Raw genomic sequence first — 16,418 nt, 5'->3', positions numbered from 1 at the left:
AACAAATGATAGTCCCACTAAGTGCAAACTAGATGGGAATTCTAAATCAATTGAATTCTAAATAAATCACTGACAGTATCAGCAGCAAAGCACACCCACACCCATCACACCTCCTCCTCCATGCTTCACAGTGGGAACCACACGTGCAGAGATCGTCAGTTCACCTACTTTGCATCTCACAAAGACACAGCGGTTGGAACCAAAAATCTCACATTTGGACTCATCAGACCAAAGGACAGATTTCCACCGGTCTAATGTCCATTGCTTGTATTTTTTGGCCTAAGCAAGTCTCTTCTTCTTATTGGTGCCCTTTTAGAAGTGGTTTCTTTGCAGCAATTCGAACATGAAGGATTGATTCACACAGTCTCCTCTGAACAGTTGATATTCAGATGTGTCTGCTACTTGAACTCTGTGAAGCATTTATTTGGGCTGCAATCTGAGGTGCAGTTAATTGGCGATATCTGAGGCTGGTAACTCTAATGAACTTATCCTCTGCAGCATAGGTAACTCTGGGTCTTCTTTTCCTGTGGTGGTCTTCATGAGAGCCAGTGCTTGATTGCTTGATATCATAGCTCTTGATGGTTTTTGCGACTGCGCTTGAAGAAACTTTCAAAGTTCTTGAATTGTTCCGCATTGACTGACCTTCATGTCTTAAAGTAATGATGGACTGTCGTTTCTCTTTGATTATTTGAGCTGTTCTTGCCATAATATGGACTTGGTCTTTTACCAAATAGGGCTATCTTCTGTATACCCCCCTACCTTGACACAACACAACTGATTGGCTCAAACACTAAGAAGGAAAGAAATTCCACAAATTATATTTTAACAAGGCACACCTGTTAATTGAAATGCATTCCAGGGGACTACCTCATGCAGCTGGTTGAGAGAATGCCAAGAGTGTGCAAAGCTGTCATAAAGGCAAATGGTGGATATTTAAAAAAAAATCTCAATATAACACTTTTGGGGTACTACATGATTCCATATGTGTTTTTTCAAAGTTTTGATGTCTTCATTATTATTCTACAATGTAGAAAATTGTAAAAATAAAGAAAAACCCTTGTATGAGTAGGTGTGTCCAAACTTTTGACTGGTACTGTACATCACAGAAGACTGAAATATAACTGAATCGCTTGACATAGAAATACTGTATTTTCGGTGGTAAAAAGTTCTCCATTAATTATACAATTATGAAAAATATGAATAACACTCCACCCATGAGGCCACTAGAGGGCGATTTGGTCATTTGACTGCAGGAAAGGGCTTCTTCGCTCACGAAACAGTCAGAAGATCTAAAGGCATATTCCCATGAAACTGATTGAGATCAAATTGTTGGCATGCAGTTTGGACATTTCACCGGTAAAATCTTGAATGATAATTCTATATGTTGACAGAGATGCTGGCCTATTTGGATATTAGGTATACCTAACAGTGTTTGGCGTATTAAAAATATAAAATATTCTTGAAACAATGTGGGCATAGGCAGACGTTGCAAATGGATGAAGCATTTTATGCATAGGTCTATTCTACAATGATATTCAATAGGCTACATCTGTCAGTAGGCTACAAACTTTCATTGACAAATTCAAAAATAGAACTACACCACGGCAAATAAAAATTTGTTCTTAACTGACTTGCCTAGTTAAATAAAGGTAAAAAAAATAAAAAGGAGTGTCGTCCCCTCCTCGATAGACTCCTCCCACCGAGGAAGCATAAGTGTATCCTCTCGGCTCCTTATCGCAGAAGCGTTTTGAAATGCGCCACACCCCCTTTGAATCAGCTCTTTTTTTCTCAGAGGAGAAATACATGCACACATTTAAAAACAATATTTTACTCATCCTTTTATCTGTAAAATGTCTTGCACAACTAGCTAAATCTGTTATTATCACTTTACATATTTATTTGGGGATTCTGCCCCTGTAAACATAATTTGCCTGATGACCTGTGATTGGAGAAGGACAGTCTCAATTCATACAAGCTCATTTGTTTCCACGTTTCCTCTCCTTGCAGATGGAGGAGAGGAGGCGAGAAAAACCAATTGTGATTCTCCCATAGTAGGACTTCCGAGTGGTGCAGCGGTCTAAGACCCTGGTTCAATTCCAGGCTGTATCACAACCGGATGTGATTGGGAGTCCCATTGGGCTGTGCACAATTGGCCCAGCATCACCAGGTTTGGCCAGTGTAGGCCGTCATTGTAAATAAGAATTTGTTCTTAACTGACTTGCCTAGTTAAAAAAAGGTAAAACATATATATAATTGTATCCATGTGTGTGCTCATTGGGGTTGTGTGTGGTGAATATTACCTGTGCACTAGCAGACTGTTGGTTGGTGGCAGACTGTGATGAGGCTGGTGATTGGACAGTGGCAACAGCTGCAGTTGGGGTGAAGATGAGCTGGAAGAACAAAAAAATATTGGCACTAAGACTGCTCCAAATTAGTACCAGCTAAGCCCTCAGCTAAAGTTGGTGTTATCCCACTGAGCTATTGAGGCCAAAAAAATAACAGTAACAAAGCTCTTTCAACTGAATCTTGCCATCCATGAATTACATGGCTAAGGCATTTTCTTCCCTGGCAGCAATTTGATTTTGAACAAGGCCAGCCATGTGCAGCCTTGCACTGTGTTATTCTGATCTAAGATGGATAGCAACTCAAGGATGCTTGATGGTTTAAGAGAGGAAAGAGTTGTCAACAACAAAAAACATTACTATTCATTATGGCTCCTGTCCAAAAAAAAAAATCATACGAGGAACCTCAGTATATCTGCCAGTAAAAACATAACTGACACTCAACTTTTGAGTCTTGTTTTCCTTCTAAATTACCCTCTGCTGTGCCACATATCTATACCCTGGCCACATGAAGGAAATCATAATATTAAATCATATGGAAAACAGAGTACTCTATTCTAGTCAAGTCCATCCTATTCAACTATTGCTGTACATATTCTGTTCTTTCTTTACCCCAATTGGTAGTAGTTACAGTCTTGTCTCATTGCTGCAACTCCCGTACGGACTCAGGAGAGAAAAAGGTCAAGAGCCATGCGTCCTGCGAAACACAACCCAACCTAGCCACACTGCTTCTTGACACAATGCACATCCAACCCGGAAGCCAGCCGCACCAATGTGTCAGAGGAAACACCTGGTGACCTGGTCAGCGTGCACTGTGCCCGGCCCATCACAGGAGTCGCTAGTGCACGATGAGACAAGGATATCCCTGCCGGCCAAACCCGGACGGCGCTGGGTCAATTGTGCGTCGCCCCATGGACCTCCCGGTCGCGGCCAGCTGCGACAGAGCCTGGGCTCGAACCCAGAATCTCTGGTGGCACAGCTAGCACTGCGATGCAATTGTGCGCCACCCGGGAGGCCCTATATTCTATCCTACGTATTCTTCAGATATACTATACAGTTGAAGTCGGATGTTTACATACAGCCAGACTACCATACACTTAGGTTGGAGTCATTAAAACTCGTTTTTCAACCACTCCACAAATTTCTTGTTAACAAACTATAGTTTTGGCAAGTCAGTTAGGACATCTACTTTGTGCATGACAATTAATTTTTCCAAAAATTGTTGACAGACAGATTTTCACTTTAGAAGCTTCTGATAGGCTAATTGACATCATTTGAGTCAATTGGAGGTGTAACTGTCGATGTATTTCAAGGCCTACCTTCAAACTCAGTGCCTCTTTGCTTGACATCATGGAAAATCTAAAGAAATCAGCCAAGACCTCAAAAAAAATTGTGGACCTTCACAAGTCTGGTTCATCCGCAAGTCTAAACACCATGGGACCATGCAGCCGTCTTACCACTCTGTCTTCTAGAGATTAACGCACTTTGGTGTGAAAAGTGCAAATCAATCACAGAACAACAGCAAAGGACCTTGTGAAGATGCTGGAGGAAAAAGGTACAAAAGCATCTATATCCACAGTAAAACGAGTCCTATATCGACAGAACCTGAAAGGCCACTCAGCAGGAAGAAGCCACTGCTCCAAAACCGCCATATAAAAGCCAGACTACGGTTTGCAACTGCACATGGGGACAAAGATCATTTTTGGAGAAATGTCCTCTGGTCTGATGAAACAAAAATAGAACTGTTTGGCCATAATGACCATCATTGTGTTTGTAGGAAAAAGGGGGAGGCTTGCAAGCCGAAGAACATCATCCCAACCGTGAAGCACGGGGGTGGCAGCATCATGTTGTGGGGGTGCTTTGCTGCAGGAGGGACTGGTGCACTTCACAAAATAGATGGCATCATGAGGAAAGAAAATGATGTGGGTATATTGAAGCAACATCTCAAGACATCAGTCAGGAAGTTAAAGCTTGGTTGCAAAGGTCTTCCAAATAGACAATGACCCCAAGCATACTTCCAAAGTTGTGGCAAAATGGCTTAAAGACAAAGTCAAGGTATTGGAGTGACCATCACAAAGCCCTGACCTCAATCCTATAGAAAATGTGTGAGCAGAACTGAAAAAGCGTGTGTGAGCAAGGAGGCCTACAAACCTGACTCAGTTAAACCAGCACTGTCAGGAGGAATGGGCCAAAATTCACTCAACTTATTGTGGGAAGGTTGTGGAAGGCTATTCGAAACATTTGACCCAAGTTAAACCATTTAAAAGCAATGCTACCAAATACTAATTGAGTGTATGTAAACTTCTGACTCACTGGGAATGTCAGGGCCTTGGTCAGGGAGACTGCCCATGGAGTTTGCCAAAAGGCACCTAAAGGACTCACAGACCATGAGAAACAAGATTCTCTGGTCTGATAAAACCAAGTTGCTCTTTGGCCTAAATGCCAAGCCTCACGTCTGGAGGAAACCTGCACCATCCCTACGCTGAAGCATGGTAGTGGCAGCATCATGCTGTGGGGATGTTTTCAGTGGCAGGGACAGGGAGACTAGTCAGGATTGAGGGGAAGATGAACGGAGCAAAGTACATAGAAATTCTTGATGATAACCTGCTCCAGCGTGCTCAAGACCTCAGACTGGGGTGAAGGTTCACCTTCCAACAGGACAACACTAAGCACACAGCCAAGACAACGCAGGAGTGGCTTCGGGACAAGTGTCTGAATGTCCTTGAGTGGCCCAGCTGGAGCCGGGACTTGAGCCCGATCGAACATCTCTGGAGAGACCTGAAAATCGCTGTGCAGCGACGCTCCCCATCCAACCTGACAGATCTTGAGAGGATCTGCAGAGAAGAATGGGAGCAACTCCCCAAATACAAGTGTGACAAGCTTATAGCATCATACCCAAGAAGACTCGAGGCTGTAATCGCTGCCAAACGTGCTTCAACAAAGTACTGAGTAAAGGGTCTGAATACTTATGTAAATGTCATCTCATTTTTTTATTTGTAATACATTTGCAAAAATAAAAAAAATAAAACAGTTTTTGCTTTGTCATTATGGGGTATTGTTTGTAGATTGATTAGGAAATGATTTAATCATTAATAAATACAAATAATATATATTTATTTATACTCCGGACTCCGACATTGCTCGTCCTAATATTTCTATATTTCTTAATTCCATTATTTTACTTTTATATTTGTGTGTTGTGGTATCCCGGCAGGTCTACCCTGGGGGTTGGTGATAGAGGGGAGGTACATGCTGGGACATTGGCCCACTCTGTTGGGAGTACCCAGGCTGGGCACCCTGACGGCACCAATTAGAGGTAATTAGGGATAGAATGCCAACCAGCCGTGCAGGCCACATAAATGGAGCACAATGGCACCCCGTGGGAGAGAAAAAGTAAGAGTCAAGGAGTGAGCCTACAGAGAGGAATGAGGCACGGAGCCTAATATGAGAAGAAGGACCGAGCCAACCCTAAGTTATTTTGTTGTTACATTTATTTTTGTTACCTAGTAAAGTCGTGTTTTCTGACTAGAACCTCACTGTCTCTGTGTCCGTCTCTGTGCGCTCCACCCAACACCCCACGGTTGACCAAAGTGTATTGTTGTGTATTGTTAGATATTACTGCTAGGAACAAAAGCATTTCGCTACACCCGCAATAACATCTGCTAAACGTGTATGCGATCAATAACATTAGATTTGAGTAGATTGAGCAAAACGTTCCTTTACTATTCAGATGAGGCCCATCTAGTTGTGTGGAGAGGAGATGACTATAGACCATTCAATCAGCGGTGAAATAGGTAGGACAAATGTGTGCGCACGTGCCACTCTCTTACCATCTGAGCCCGCAGATACATCTGAGCTTGGCTGGCGGTGAGGACGAGGCTGGAGGCGTTGCCGAGGAGCACAGCCTGCTGGGGGATACAGGTGGGAGTGGAGCTAACGCTCTGGACTCTGCTGATTATCTGGGCCGCTGCTGGAGGTGTGGCCGGGTTTACCTGGGAGAGGGGTGTGCTGTAATGACTTTAACTTGTAGAAGAACTAACACAATTTCAATCATATCTGTTAATATGTATATTTTATGAACGTTCTGTAAGGTTGCCCACTCATGAACATGCCCTCATGCCATAGATATAATCAAGTCATAAAGATGCAAACGATAAAGATGCAGGAACAGACATGCTGACAGACATGTAGCACACAAAGATAATCTAGGTCACAAGGACACAAGCAGACAGAAACAGGGACAGTCATTCAAATCAGTGGACTAGCTACAGACAAACAGCTTTATTAAAACAGTTCCACTCACAGTGGACTGTGTGGAACATGTCTGGTGAGAGGAGGTCCAATTCTGGTCGGAGCTCTGTCTTCCTGCCACTATGGTAGCCTGGGAAATTAAGGAAATTAAGAAAGGTACCAATATCAAAACTAACAATCAATAATTTGTGCCATCCTGCAGGTAGCCTAGTGGTTGGGGCAGCAGGTAGCCTAGTGGTTAGAGTGTTGGGCCAGTAACTGAAAGGTTGCTGGTTTGAATGAGCTGACAAGATAAAAATCTGTTGTTCTGCCCCTGAACAAGGCAGTTGTAACGGGTGTTGTAATCCTCCTCCTCAAACGAGGAGAGGAGAGAAGGATCGAAAGACCAAAATGCAGCGGGTTGTGAATACATAATGAATTTTAATAAACAAGACGAAACTAAACACACGAAGAACACTTGATACTTTACAAAACAACAAAACGAAGTAAACTGACCTGGACACGAACTTACATACAACGTGGAGAACGCACAAACAGGAACAGACTACAAATACCTAACGACAATGAAACAGTCCCGTATGGTGCGCACATACACTGACATGGAAGACAATCACCCACAAACAAACAGTGAGAACACCCTACCTTAATATGACTCTCAATTAGAGGAAAACGCAAAACACCTGCCTCTAATCAAGAGCCATACCAGGCAACCCAAAACCAACATAGAAACGGAAAACATAGACTGCCCACCCAAAACTCACGCCCTGACCATCACACACATAAAAAACAACAGAAAACAGGTCAGGAACGTGACAGCAGTTAACCCACTGTTCTCTGGTAGGCTGTCATTGTATACAAGAATTTGATCTTAACTGACTTGCCTAATGAAATAAAGGATAAATATACTAAACAATTATTTATGGTGTCCCTTATAAGTAGCGTACTTTTACATCAAGCCGCCTCAGGTTACAGAAACAGGAAATACACTCCTGCTCTATGGGCCATTCTGGCTCGGACAAGGCTACTTACCTACTTTTCTTCTTATAAGTATTTGCTATTTGCCACTACGTAGGGAAATCCCAATACAGACCAAAGAGTAACGGACAGAGACTTAGCCCCCAGGTGTAGCTCTTCTCTAATAGAGTGTAAATACCCTCATAGTGTAAGATGATTGTGCCCCCAGGGAGGGACTAGTCATCCATCAAGAGCCCATTTTAACCAGCCAGGTCTCATACTGATGGAGAGCAATTTGTTATTTTACATTTTAAAAATTTATTTCACCTTTATTTAACTAGGCAAGTCAGTTATTAAGAACAAATTCTTATTTACAATGATGGCCTACCAAAAGGCAAAAGGCCTCCTGCGGGGACGGGGGCTGGGATTAAAAATAAATAAATTAAATATGTGAGGGTAAACGATATGGATGTCTTTACATGCCTAGTAGTGAGCAACCACTAGTGCTCTTTAGCTATAGCTGTAATTTGTATTTGTATTTATTAGGGATCGCCAAGGCAGCAGCTACTCTTCCTGGTATTTTTGCGACTGCACTTGAAATGTTCCGTATTGACTGACCTTCGTGTCTTAAGGTAATGATGAACTGTCATTTCCGTTTGCTTATTTGAGCTGTTCTTGCCATAATATGGACTTGGTATTTTACCAAATAGGGCTATCTTCTGTATACCCCCCTACCTTGTCGCTACACAACTGATTGGCTCAAATGCATTAAGGAAAGAAGTTCCACAAATTAACTTTTAAGAAGGCACACCTGTTAATTTAAATGCATTCCAGGTGACTACCTCATGAAGTTGGTTGAGAGAATGCCAAGAGTGTGCAAAGCTGTCATCAAGGCAAAGAGTGGCTATTTGAAGAATCTCAAATATAAAATATATTTTGATTTGTTTAACACTTTTTTGGTTACTACATGATTCCATATGTGTTATTTCATGGTTTTGATGTCTTCACTATTATTCTACAATATATAAAAGAGCAAAACTAAAGAAAAATCCTTGAGTAGGTGTTCTAAAACTTTTGACCGGTAGTATATATGATGAAAATGAGGATAATGCCCTTTTAGTGGAAGAGCTGTTTGAATAGTTTTGGTGGGATGGAGTTTTAGCCTGCCGGGTGACATAGTTAACAGACCAATAAGAAAGATAGTGTTCAGTTGAAAATTGAAAATAATAATAAAAAATAATCACAGTAAGGTACTTCATTGTTACCCAGAAATGATTTGATATTAAGACTTTTTTTTTTTTATTGACCTTTAACTATAAACCATTCCTACTGAGATACACACTCAATTCAACATCACACTATTGAGGTCCATGTCTATGGCACTGCAATTTCTCACAGGCATCTAAACAAAAGTTATTACCCTGAACCCCAGGATAGAGAGACTGAGACATAAGTCAGGACATGGACTCCATTCATCCGTAATCATGGTAGCATCCATATTAAGTTAGAAGTGTTTAGAAACATCTATCCTTATTTACAATAACAGTGACTCCAAAATGACACAATACACTATTTTCTAGTCATTTCTATAGGGCACAAAATGATCTAAAACAACCAAAACAAACTGCAAATGCATCCAACAAGTTTGTAGACACAAGCTTGATGTAACCACTGTAATTTCAAAACGATTCACCCGAAATGGATGAATATATACGAATATATGATAGTCTGCCGTTTAACCTCATAGTCATTGTCTCATTTCAAATCCAAAGTGCTGAAGCACAGAGCCAAAACAACAACAAAAAATGTCACTATCCAAATCCTTTTGGACCTCACTGTATAGTAGGTATGTCGTGTGCTGTGGTTCCCTTGGCACTGGTATATGCCTTGCAGTCTTCCGGGTACACAGACATTCATCACTGTCAGAGCTCAGGAAGCCTGGGGGAATTCTCAGAGAGAGAGAGAGAGACAGAGAGAGGCACAGAGGGCTCTCCATCAATCCACACATTAGCCCACAGGAAGCAGCTCCCATCGCAGGTAAACATGGAGGGAAGGGAGGCGAAGTGTGGAAGTCTTTTCGGCAGTCTATCAGCTAGCTAGTCAATAGAACCCATGCCTTGTTTTGAAATGTTGATTAAAACAATAAATGCTCAAAAAACGAGCATGTAACTGTAACACTATTTGTTTTTGAATGGGTTTGTTTGGTTCAATGGCCTATTGTTAAGGTAATTAATATGCCTTTTTGATAATACTGTTGCTTTTGAACCAACTCGCAATGAACACATCCATCCAGAATGTGTAGCCCACGCGAGAATCATCACTTTTCAATGTCTCGTCTATCTCGTTGGAGCACTGAACGACACAATACTAAAGAGAGCAAATCAGATTATGAATGTGTAATCCATGGCTGTCTAGGAAGATTTGAAAGATGGACATAAAGAAACCAGTTGGGTTGAGATCAATACTTATCAACCTGTATGGTCCAGGTCAGGGGTTCCCAACCTTTTTCCACATTTGAAAAATGTCACTATTTTTTATTATTGTTTATTGAGATAGCCTATATTGAATACAACACCAGATTGAGTTTGTTCAGTTTGAGGGACCTATGATTTTTTTTTTTTTAAGTTCATTTCCTGCACTTCTACATAGTTTAACAAGATGCATGACATATTTTAGGTAGGCTATTTAATAATAATATTAATAATGGATAAGGAAAATAGTCTAGACCCAATTTCCCCAAATGATATTCTGTTACGAAATATGTTTTATTATGATAATTTATATGAACCCTCGATTTAATTATACATATTCTCTTTTACCAAATGTGATTTAATCAATTGTTCGCGACAGAGTCACACATTGTATGAGATTACTTCCCAAGCAAAGTCCAATTTATTTGACTCCTCTACTTTAGAAGGTCGTACCTCAGCATCTGAATGTCATAGAGACAAACCAAAGATATTCCCATGTGCATCAGAGTCGGTTCTTCCTCTGACATTTTACAGCTGAAAGCACAGATTTATGCATCGTTTAGATCGGTATAAAGAATCGCAAATTGTAAAAAAGAAGAAACAGTTTCTTTCACCACTCAAATCAAGGAAGGTCCCTCCCCTAGGTTGTGAACCCCTGGTCCAGGACAAAGGTCGATGAACACACTGACACACACAGCATCCTATAGAAGAGAAATCACCAGTGTGCATGACTTTGGAGACATAGTTAATGTATGTCTGTGATACAGAGGCAGTCCTTGGGCACCAGGACAGCAGTGTGTATTACAAGGCCAACCTTCGCAGAAAACTGGGTCGAGACGGTCAAGACCTGCTTTGGTGAGATTGACCACATCTCAGTTACACAATATATCAGTCAATATGCTGTATTTCATTTCATTTAGCCAGGATAGTTCTATCAGTAAAACCTTTGAATTGTCATCTTCATCATATGGTTCATATGGCTCAGTTACCATGCTGTTTGCAACATCAGAGTTTAGGCTTTTATTGCTGCATGGGACAAATGTATTGGTGTCTATAAAAAAGTGCAATCTGGAATTTCCTTGTCCCCTGTGGCCACAAACAATCAATGCTCCAATATACACACAAACACATCACTCACACACCACTCACATTGACCTGTTGCACACCGGCTAGCCTCTGGAGCTGAGCGTTGCTCAGTTGCTGCTGCTGCTGCTGTTGGAGGGCTGCTGTCTGAAGCATGAGGTGCTGCTGCTGGGCTGCATACATCTGCTGCAGGTACTGGGCTGCCGTGCTGGGTTGTCTGTGGAGCGCCTGTTGGACCACCTTCACAGAGAGAGGGCGAGTGAGATGAAAGATGGAAAGGTGAGAGAGTGAGAGAGTGAGAGATAGATAGATAGATAGATAGATATAGTAATGTGAGAGAGAGAGAGAGACACACACACACACGGATAGATATTAGAGATAAGGGATCACCAGCACCTGTTGGATCACCTGCACAGAGAGAGGGAGAGGTGAAAGATGGAGAGGAGAGAGAGAGAGAAGGATATACAGTAATACACCTCAGAAAGCATATCGCCCAAATTCCCCCCCTAAAGGCACCCATCCATTTCTGTGGTTCCATGGTGGCCCCAGAAAGTCTGGAGGACAGAGGGCCAGTGTCTGACAGCAGTGCTCAGTGCCCCCCTCCCCCCTCCCCCGTCACCCAGACCTCATCTGTCAGAGAGGCCTGACAGCCAAGCCACATTCCCCAGCAGACCCCTCCTAGGCCCCCCTGACCTCTAGAGGACCAGCCCTACTCCATCACTGCCTGCCTTCCTCCACACTCCTCACTGGCCGGGCCCCTGTTTACACCAGACCAGGACCATGCAACTGAAAAAACATGCAAACTTGCCATCTTCATGGTAGCACTTTATACTACGATACAGACTAGGCATTTACTAAGATTGTACACAGTAGAATGGTAATTACATTGTAATGAACTATCAATTACTTGTTTCTTTATGATTAATTAAAACAAGCATCAATGAGATACGCTGTAATCAGATGAAACTCATTACGTACCACACTTTGGAGATCTTTAAAAAAAAATACTTCAGTGAACTCAAACAAACCTTGATCAAATAGCAGGGGATTGCCCCTTTCTCCTCATAGAGTTAAATAAGATGAGACCCTCTATTTTTCTTTAGAACCGACTTGGCATCACTTGCAATAGAAGTTCCGCCTACAGGGCTATGAGATCCTCAGACAGAATCCTCCCCAACCTGGAATTACCAGCCAAGCACCCGGCTAGCCACACAAGAGAGAAGTTCTGCCTTTGGGAGCCAATAGCTGCTCTCCCTTAGCCTAACTGGCCCCTCCCACATATAATGGGGAGCCCTCATTAACCAGTGACATCATTGCATCTCAGTTTGACTGAGAGTCTATGTGGAGTTGCATGGCAAATGGGAGAGAGAGAGAGAGAGAGAGAGAGAGAGAGAGAGAGAGAGAGAGAGAGAGAGAGAGAGAGAGAGAGAGAGAGAGAGAGAGAGAGAGAGAGAGAGAGAGAGAGAGAGAGAGAGAGAGAGAGAGAGAGAGAGAGAGAGAGAGAGAGAGAGAGAGAGAGAGAGAGAGGGAGGGAGGTTGACCAATGACCTGTGACCTAGATTCTCAGTGCTCAATATGATAGTCAGGATCACAGAGTCTTCATTCAGGTAGGCCCTTTTGCCTCTAACTGGTGGGACTGCTGTGGGTGGTATTTGAAGCATCATTAATGCTGATACCTTTATGCACTTTCAAATCAAATCAAATGTTATTGGTCACATACACATATTATATATACTTTGAATCACCACTTAAATTAACGTGTCCGATGAGCAGTGACAAGTATCTGTTTCTAGAGGAAAAACACATACCATATTCTGGTATGAAAATAATTCAATGTTAGTATCATCAGTGAGACAATCTCTGAACACTCATCCTGGACTCACAACCGATAGCTTTAGTCTTAAACTGGCCACTAGATGGCGGTAAAGACCTGGCAAATGGTGCTTGTTCTGCACTACTGAGCAGGGTTGGAGATCAAATCCATTTCAAATCCATTTCATAACACCTTACAAACTCCAACTCCTATTACAACAGTATTGCTTTCTGAAGACATATGCTGCTTTACGTGTGTGAAAAGTCAATTTATTGCACTATATTGCTGTTGTTGTGATGCAGCAAAACATCCAAATTCATAAGTGGATTATGTTGCAATGGTGAAAACAACAGCATTAGCAACACCAACAGCAACAGCAACAGCCCAAGGGTTCAACTAACTCCATGCCACCACACTGAACACACTTTTGAGATACTGTATACAAACATTGCTACTACTGTACCTGAGCAGTCTGTCTACCTGGGATCCCAGCGTAGACAGAGATGTGGGGCAGGGTTGGCCTCCCAGTGCTGCTAGTAGTTACCAGGCTGGTGGTGACACTGGGAGTCGTACTGATGCTGCTGGCACTGGCGGCTGCCGGGCCGTGGGCCTCATTCTGCATGTCGCCCTCCGCCTCCACTTCCCACAATCCACAGTGACTGCTTAGTCGGATACTCCTCTAACTGATAGAGAGAGAGCGAGAGAAAGAGTGAGAGAGAGAGAGAGAGAGAGGTGGGGGAGTGGAGAGATTTATCTTTAATTTAAAAATAAGTTGCAAGGCTGGTGTAATATTGCACTCAGAGCTAGTGGACATATGTCTCACAAAACACATAAAACACAGGCAGAGTGTTGATAACATGGTCACTCTCCCCCCCCCTCAGCCATGACTCCTTAGCCCCAATCTGGCAGGCCACTCTGAGAGGTGATAGGGAAACGACTAGAGTTACAGACAGATTTGCTCGTTATTGAGTCACTTGGAGAAGCCCAATCAAAATGAATCACAGGCCTTAAACCACATTGCTCTCTGGAACAATGAAAATAAATGCCACATTTTGCAGTTATCTAGTGGGCCATTTTTGAATTTTGTTGCTTAGTAAGCCAAAAATGACATCCCTCCCAACTAGTCTAGTTTATACTGGTAGCCCAATTCTAATATATTTTCCACTAATTAGTCTTTTGACCAATCACATAAAATCTTTTCACATCACATCTTATTCAGAGCTTATCTGATTGGTCAAAATACCAATGAATGAAAAAAGGATCAGAATTGGTCTGCCTGTGTAAACGCAGCCTTGTATGTTAAGTCTGGCTCAATAGTTCTAAGAGAATCACAACCCAACATTTATAAATAGCTCTCCATTTTGCGACTCCTCCCTGGCAAGTGGAAGTGAATGGGGAATGCTGTAACACCTGCCGGAAATGACCCCAGGGCAACTCTTCTCCAAAGCCTTGTCTTTCCTTCTACAGGTTTACAGCTGTCTGTCTGTCCCATCTTTGTCAGCTCAACTCTCCTCTTTGATCTGGTAACATCAAGTAATATAAGCTAAATCAGCAGACCTGGAAATCCTCCCGACCAGAAAAATCATGTTTGCAACAAGGTACTAAAGTAAAACTGCAAAAAATGTGGCCTGAATACAAAGCATTATGTTTGCGGTAAATCCAACACAACACATCACTGAGTACCACTCTTCATATTTTCAAGCATGGCGGTGACTGCATCATGTTATGGGTATGCTTGTCTTCAGCAAGGACTAGGGGGATAAAAATAAACGGAATAGAGCTAAGCACAGGCAAAATCCTAGAGGAAAACCTGATTCAGTCTGCTTTCCAACAGACACTGGGAGAGAAATTCCCCTAAAACACAAGGCCAAATACACACTGGAGTTGCTACCAAGAGCACATGGAATGTTCCTGAGTGGCATAGTTACAGTTTTGACTTAAATCGGTTTGAAAATGTAGATCAAGACTTGAAATTGGCTGTCCAGCAATGATCAACAACCAACTTGACAGATCTTGAAGAATTTTGCAAATATTGTAAAATCCAGGTGTGGAAAGCTCTTCGAGACTTACCTAGAAAGACTCATAGCTGTAATAGCTGCCAAAGGTGATTCTAACATGTATTGACTCAGGGGTGTGAATACTTATGTAAATTAGATATTTCATTATTTAATTTTTAATAAAAACATATTATCACTTTGTCATTATGGGGTATTATGTGTACGTAGATGGGTGAGAGAAAAAATCAGTTCATCCATTTTGAATTCAGGCTGTAACACAACAAAATGTGGAATGAGTCAAGGGGTATGAATACTTTCTGAAGGCACTGTATATCCCCTGTCTGATTCCCAGTTCATCCACTAGAGAGCAGTTGGAGATAACACGAGGTCTCTTGGCCACTTGAAAACAGTTGAGTCTGGTTTAGGTAGTGAGTCACTGTGCCAAAATGGCTGAACGGATTTTAAAGCCTGACATCTTAAAATAACTATTGGGAATCAGGCCTTTCAAGTTATCGAGTAAAAAAATATACAAAAATAAGACACAGACAGGTGAGGAAACTTCAAATGTATTTACCACCTTTGTATTGCAAACGATGAGCTAGAACATGGCGCATGTGGAGGATGCATACAAGGTAATGTGGATGGAGAAGGAAATGCATTGCTTTACAATGACCATCAGGGTGTACCCTCTCCGTGCATACTAAATGTTTGCCCTTTTGGTGACATAACTTATATTGCATACTCTATGAATATGACCATAGCACATGATTTATGGCCTTTATGGGGTGGGTTATGACATTTCCAGCAGTAAGATTTGAGTTCAATGTTCAAAAAGACAAGGGCTGTAGCTTTCAAATAATATGTCACTTTCTATTTTCTGACAACAATTAGTTTTTGTGGGTAACCCAAAAATCACTGTTAGATCTTCTAGACCAGTGATTCTCAACTTGGGGGTCGTGACCCGGGAGGATTGTAAGGGGTCGCAGGACTCACTCACTGACCAATACAATAAAGTTCTCGCCCCACACACACACATTGATCCAATGAAATTACAGATTTCATTGCTTTGTTTTGTTTTGTTTAAAATATGACGCGTCCAATCATAAAATACAGATCTTCTTCTGACAGCTAGCTTGATTGACAGCTAACTATGGAGATGCGTTCTGCAGGCATTGCACATGTGAATAGTTAGCTGTCATTTAACTCATGTAGGCTAGCTGTCAGAGTAAAACCATGGACACGTTTTTTCTTCATCTACTGCTGCTTCCAATGCCAACAACAAGGCAGACAACCCGGGAATACCACCCCGACCTCCAAAATTAAAAGTAATCTGGGCACCAAGCATCTAAGCCACAAAAATAAGACAGCTGACTTTTTTTAAAGGTAATGTCAATATCTGGAGGCCTCACAAGATTTATTGAACAACGTATGCACGGTACAAGAAAAGGCACTTCACGCATCATACCTTGTGGCCCAAAGCAAGTGCAAAAAAGCCCACACCAGCGCA

At 42.0% G+C, this 16,418-nt stretch overlaps 1 protein-coding gene across 1 annotated transcript in view; it reads right to left on the bottom strand.

Annotated features, from left to right (window-relative positions):
- Nucleotides 1-16,418, bottom strand: part of LOC129830270 (polyhomeotic-like protein 2) — a 49,095-nt gene that overhangs the window by 17,919 nt on the left and 14,758 nt on the right. Inside the window, exons 2-6 of the mRNA XM_055892719.1 lie at nucleotides 13,378-13,597; nucleotides 11,168-11,341; nucleotides 6,646-6,723; nucleotides 6,173-6,334; nucleotides 2,301-2,390 (exon numbers count right to left, since the gene is read on the bottom strand). Coding sequence (XP_055748694.1) covers nucleotides 2,301-2,390; nucleotides 6,173-6,334; nucleotides 6,646-6,723; nucleotides 11,168-11,341; nucleotides 13,378-13,536 — 663 coding nt within the window. The 5' untranslated portion in view covers nucleotides 13,537-13,597. The remainder of the gene's footprint in view (nucleotides 1-2,300; nucleotides 2,391-6,172; nucleotides 6,335-6,645; nucleotides 6,724-11,167; nucleotides 11,342-13,377; nucleotides 13,598-16,418) is intronic.

Source organism: Salvelinus fontinalis, chromosome 31 (assembly GCF_029448725.1).
Source record: "Salvelinus fontinalis isolate EN_2023a chromosome 31, ASM2944872v1, whole genome shotgun sequence".
In the NCBI taxonomy this organism is placed as follows: Eukaryota; Metazoa; Chordata; class Actinopteri; order Salmoniformes; family Salmonidae; genus Salvelinus; species Salvelinus fontinalis.
The sequence above is the reverse complement of the archived record's forward strand: the minus strand, read 5'-3'. Positions and strand labels throughout refer to the sequence as shown.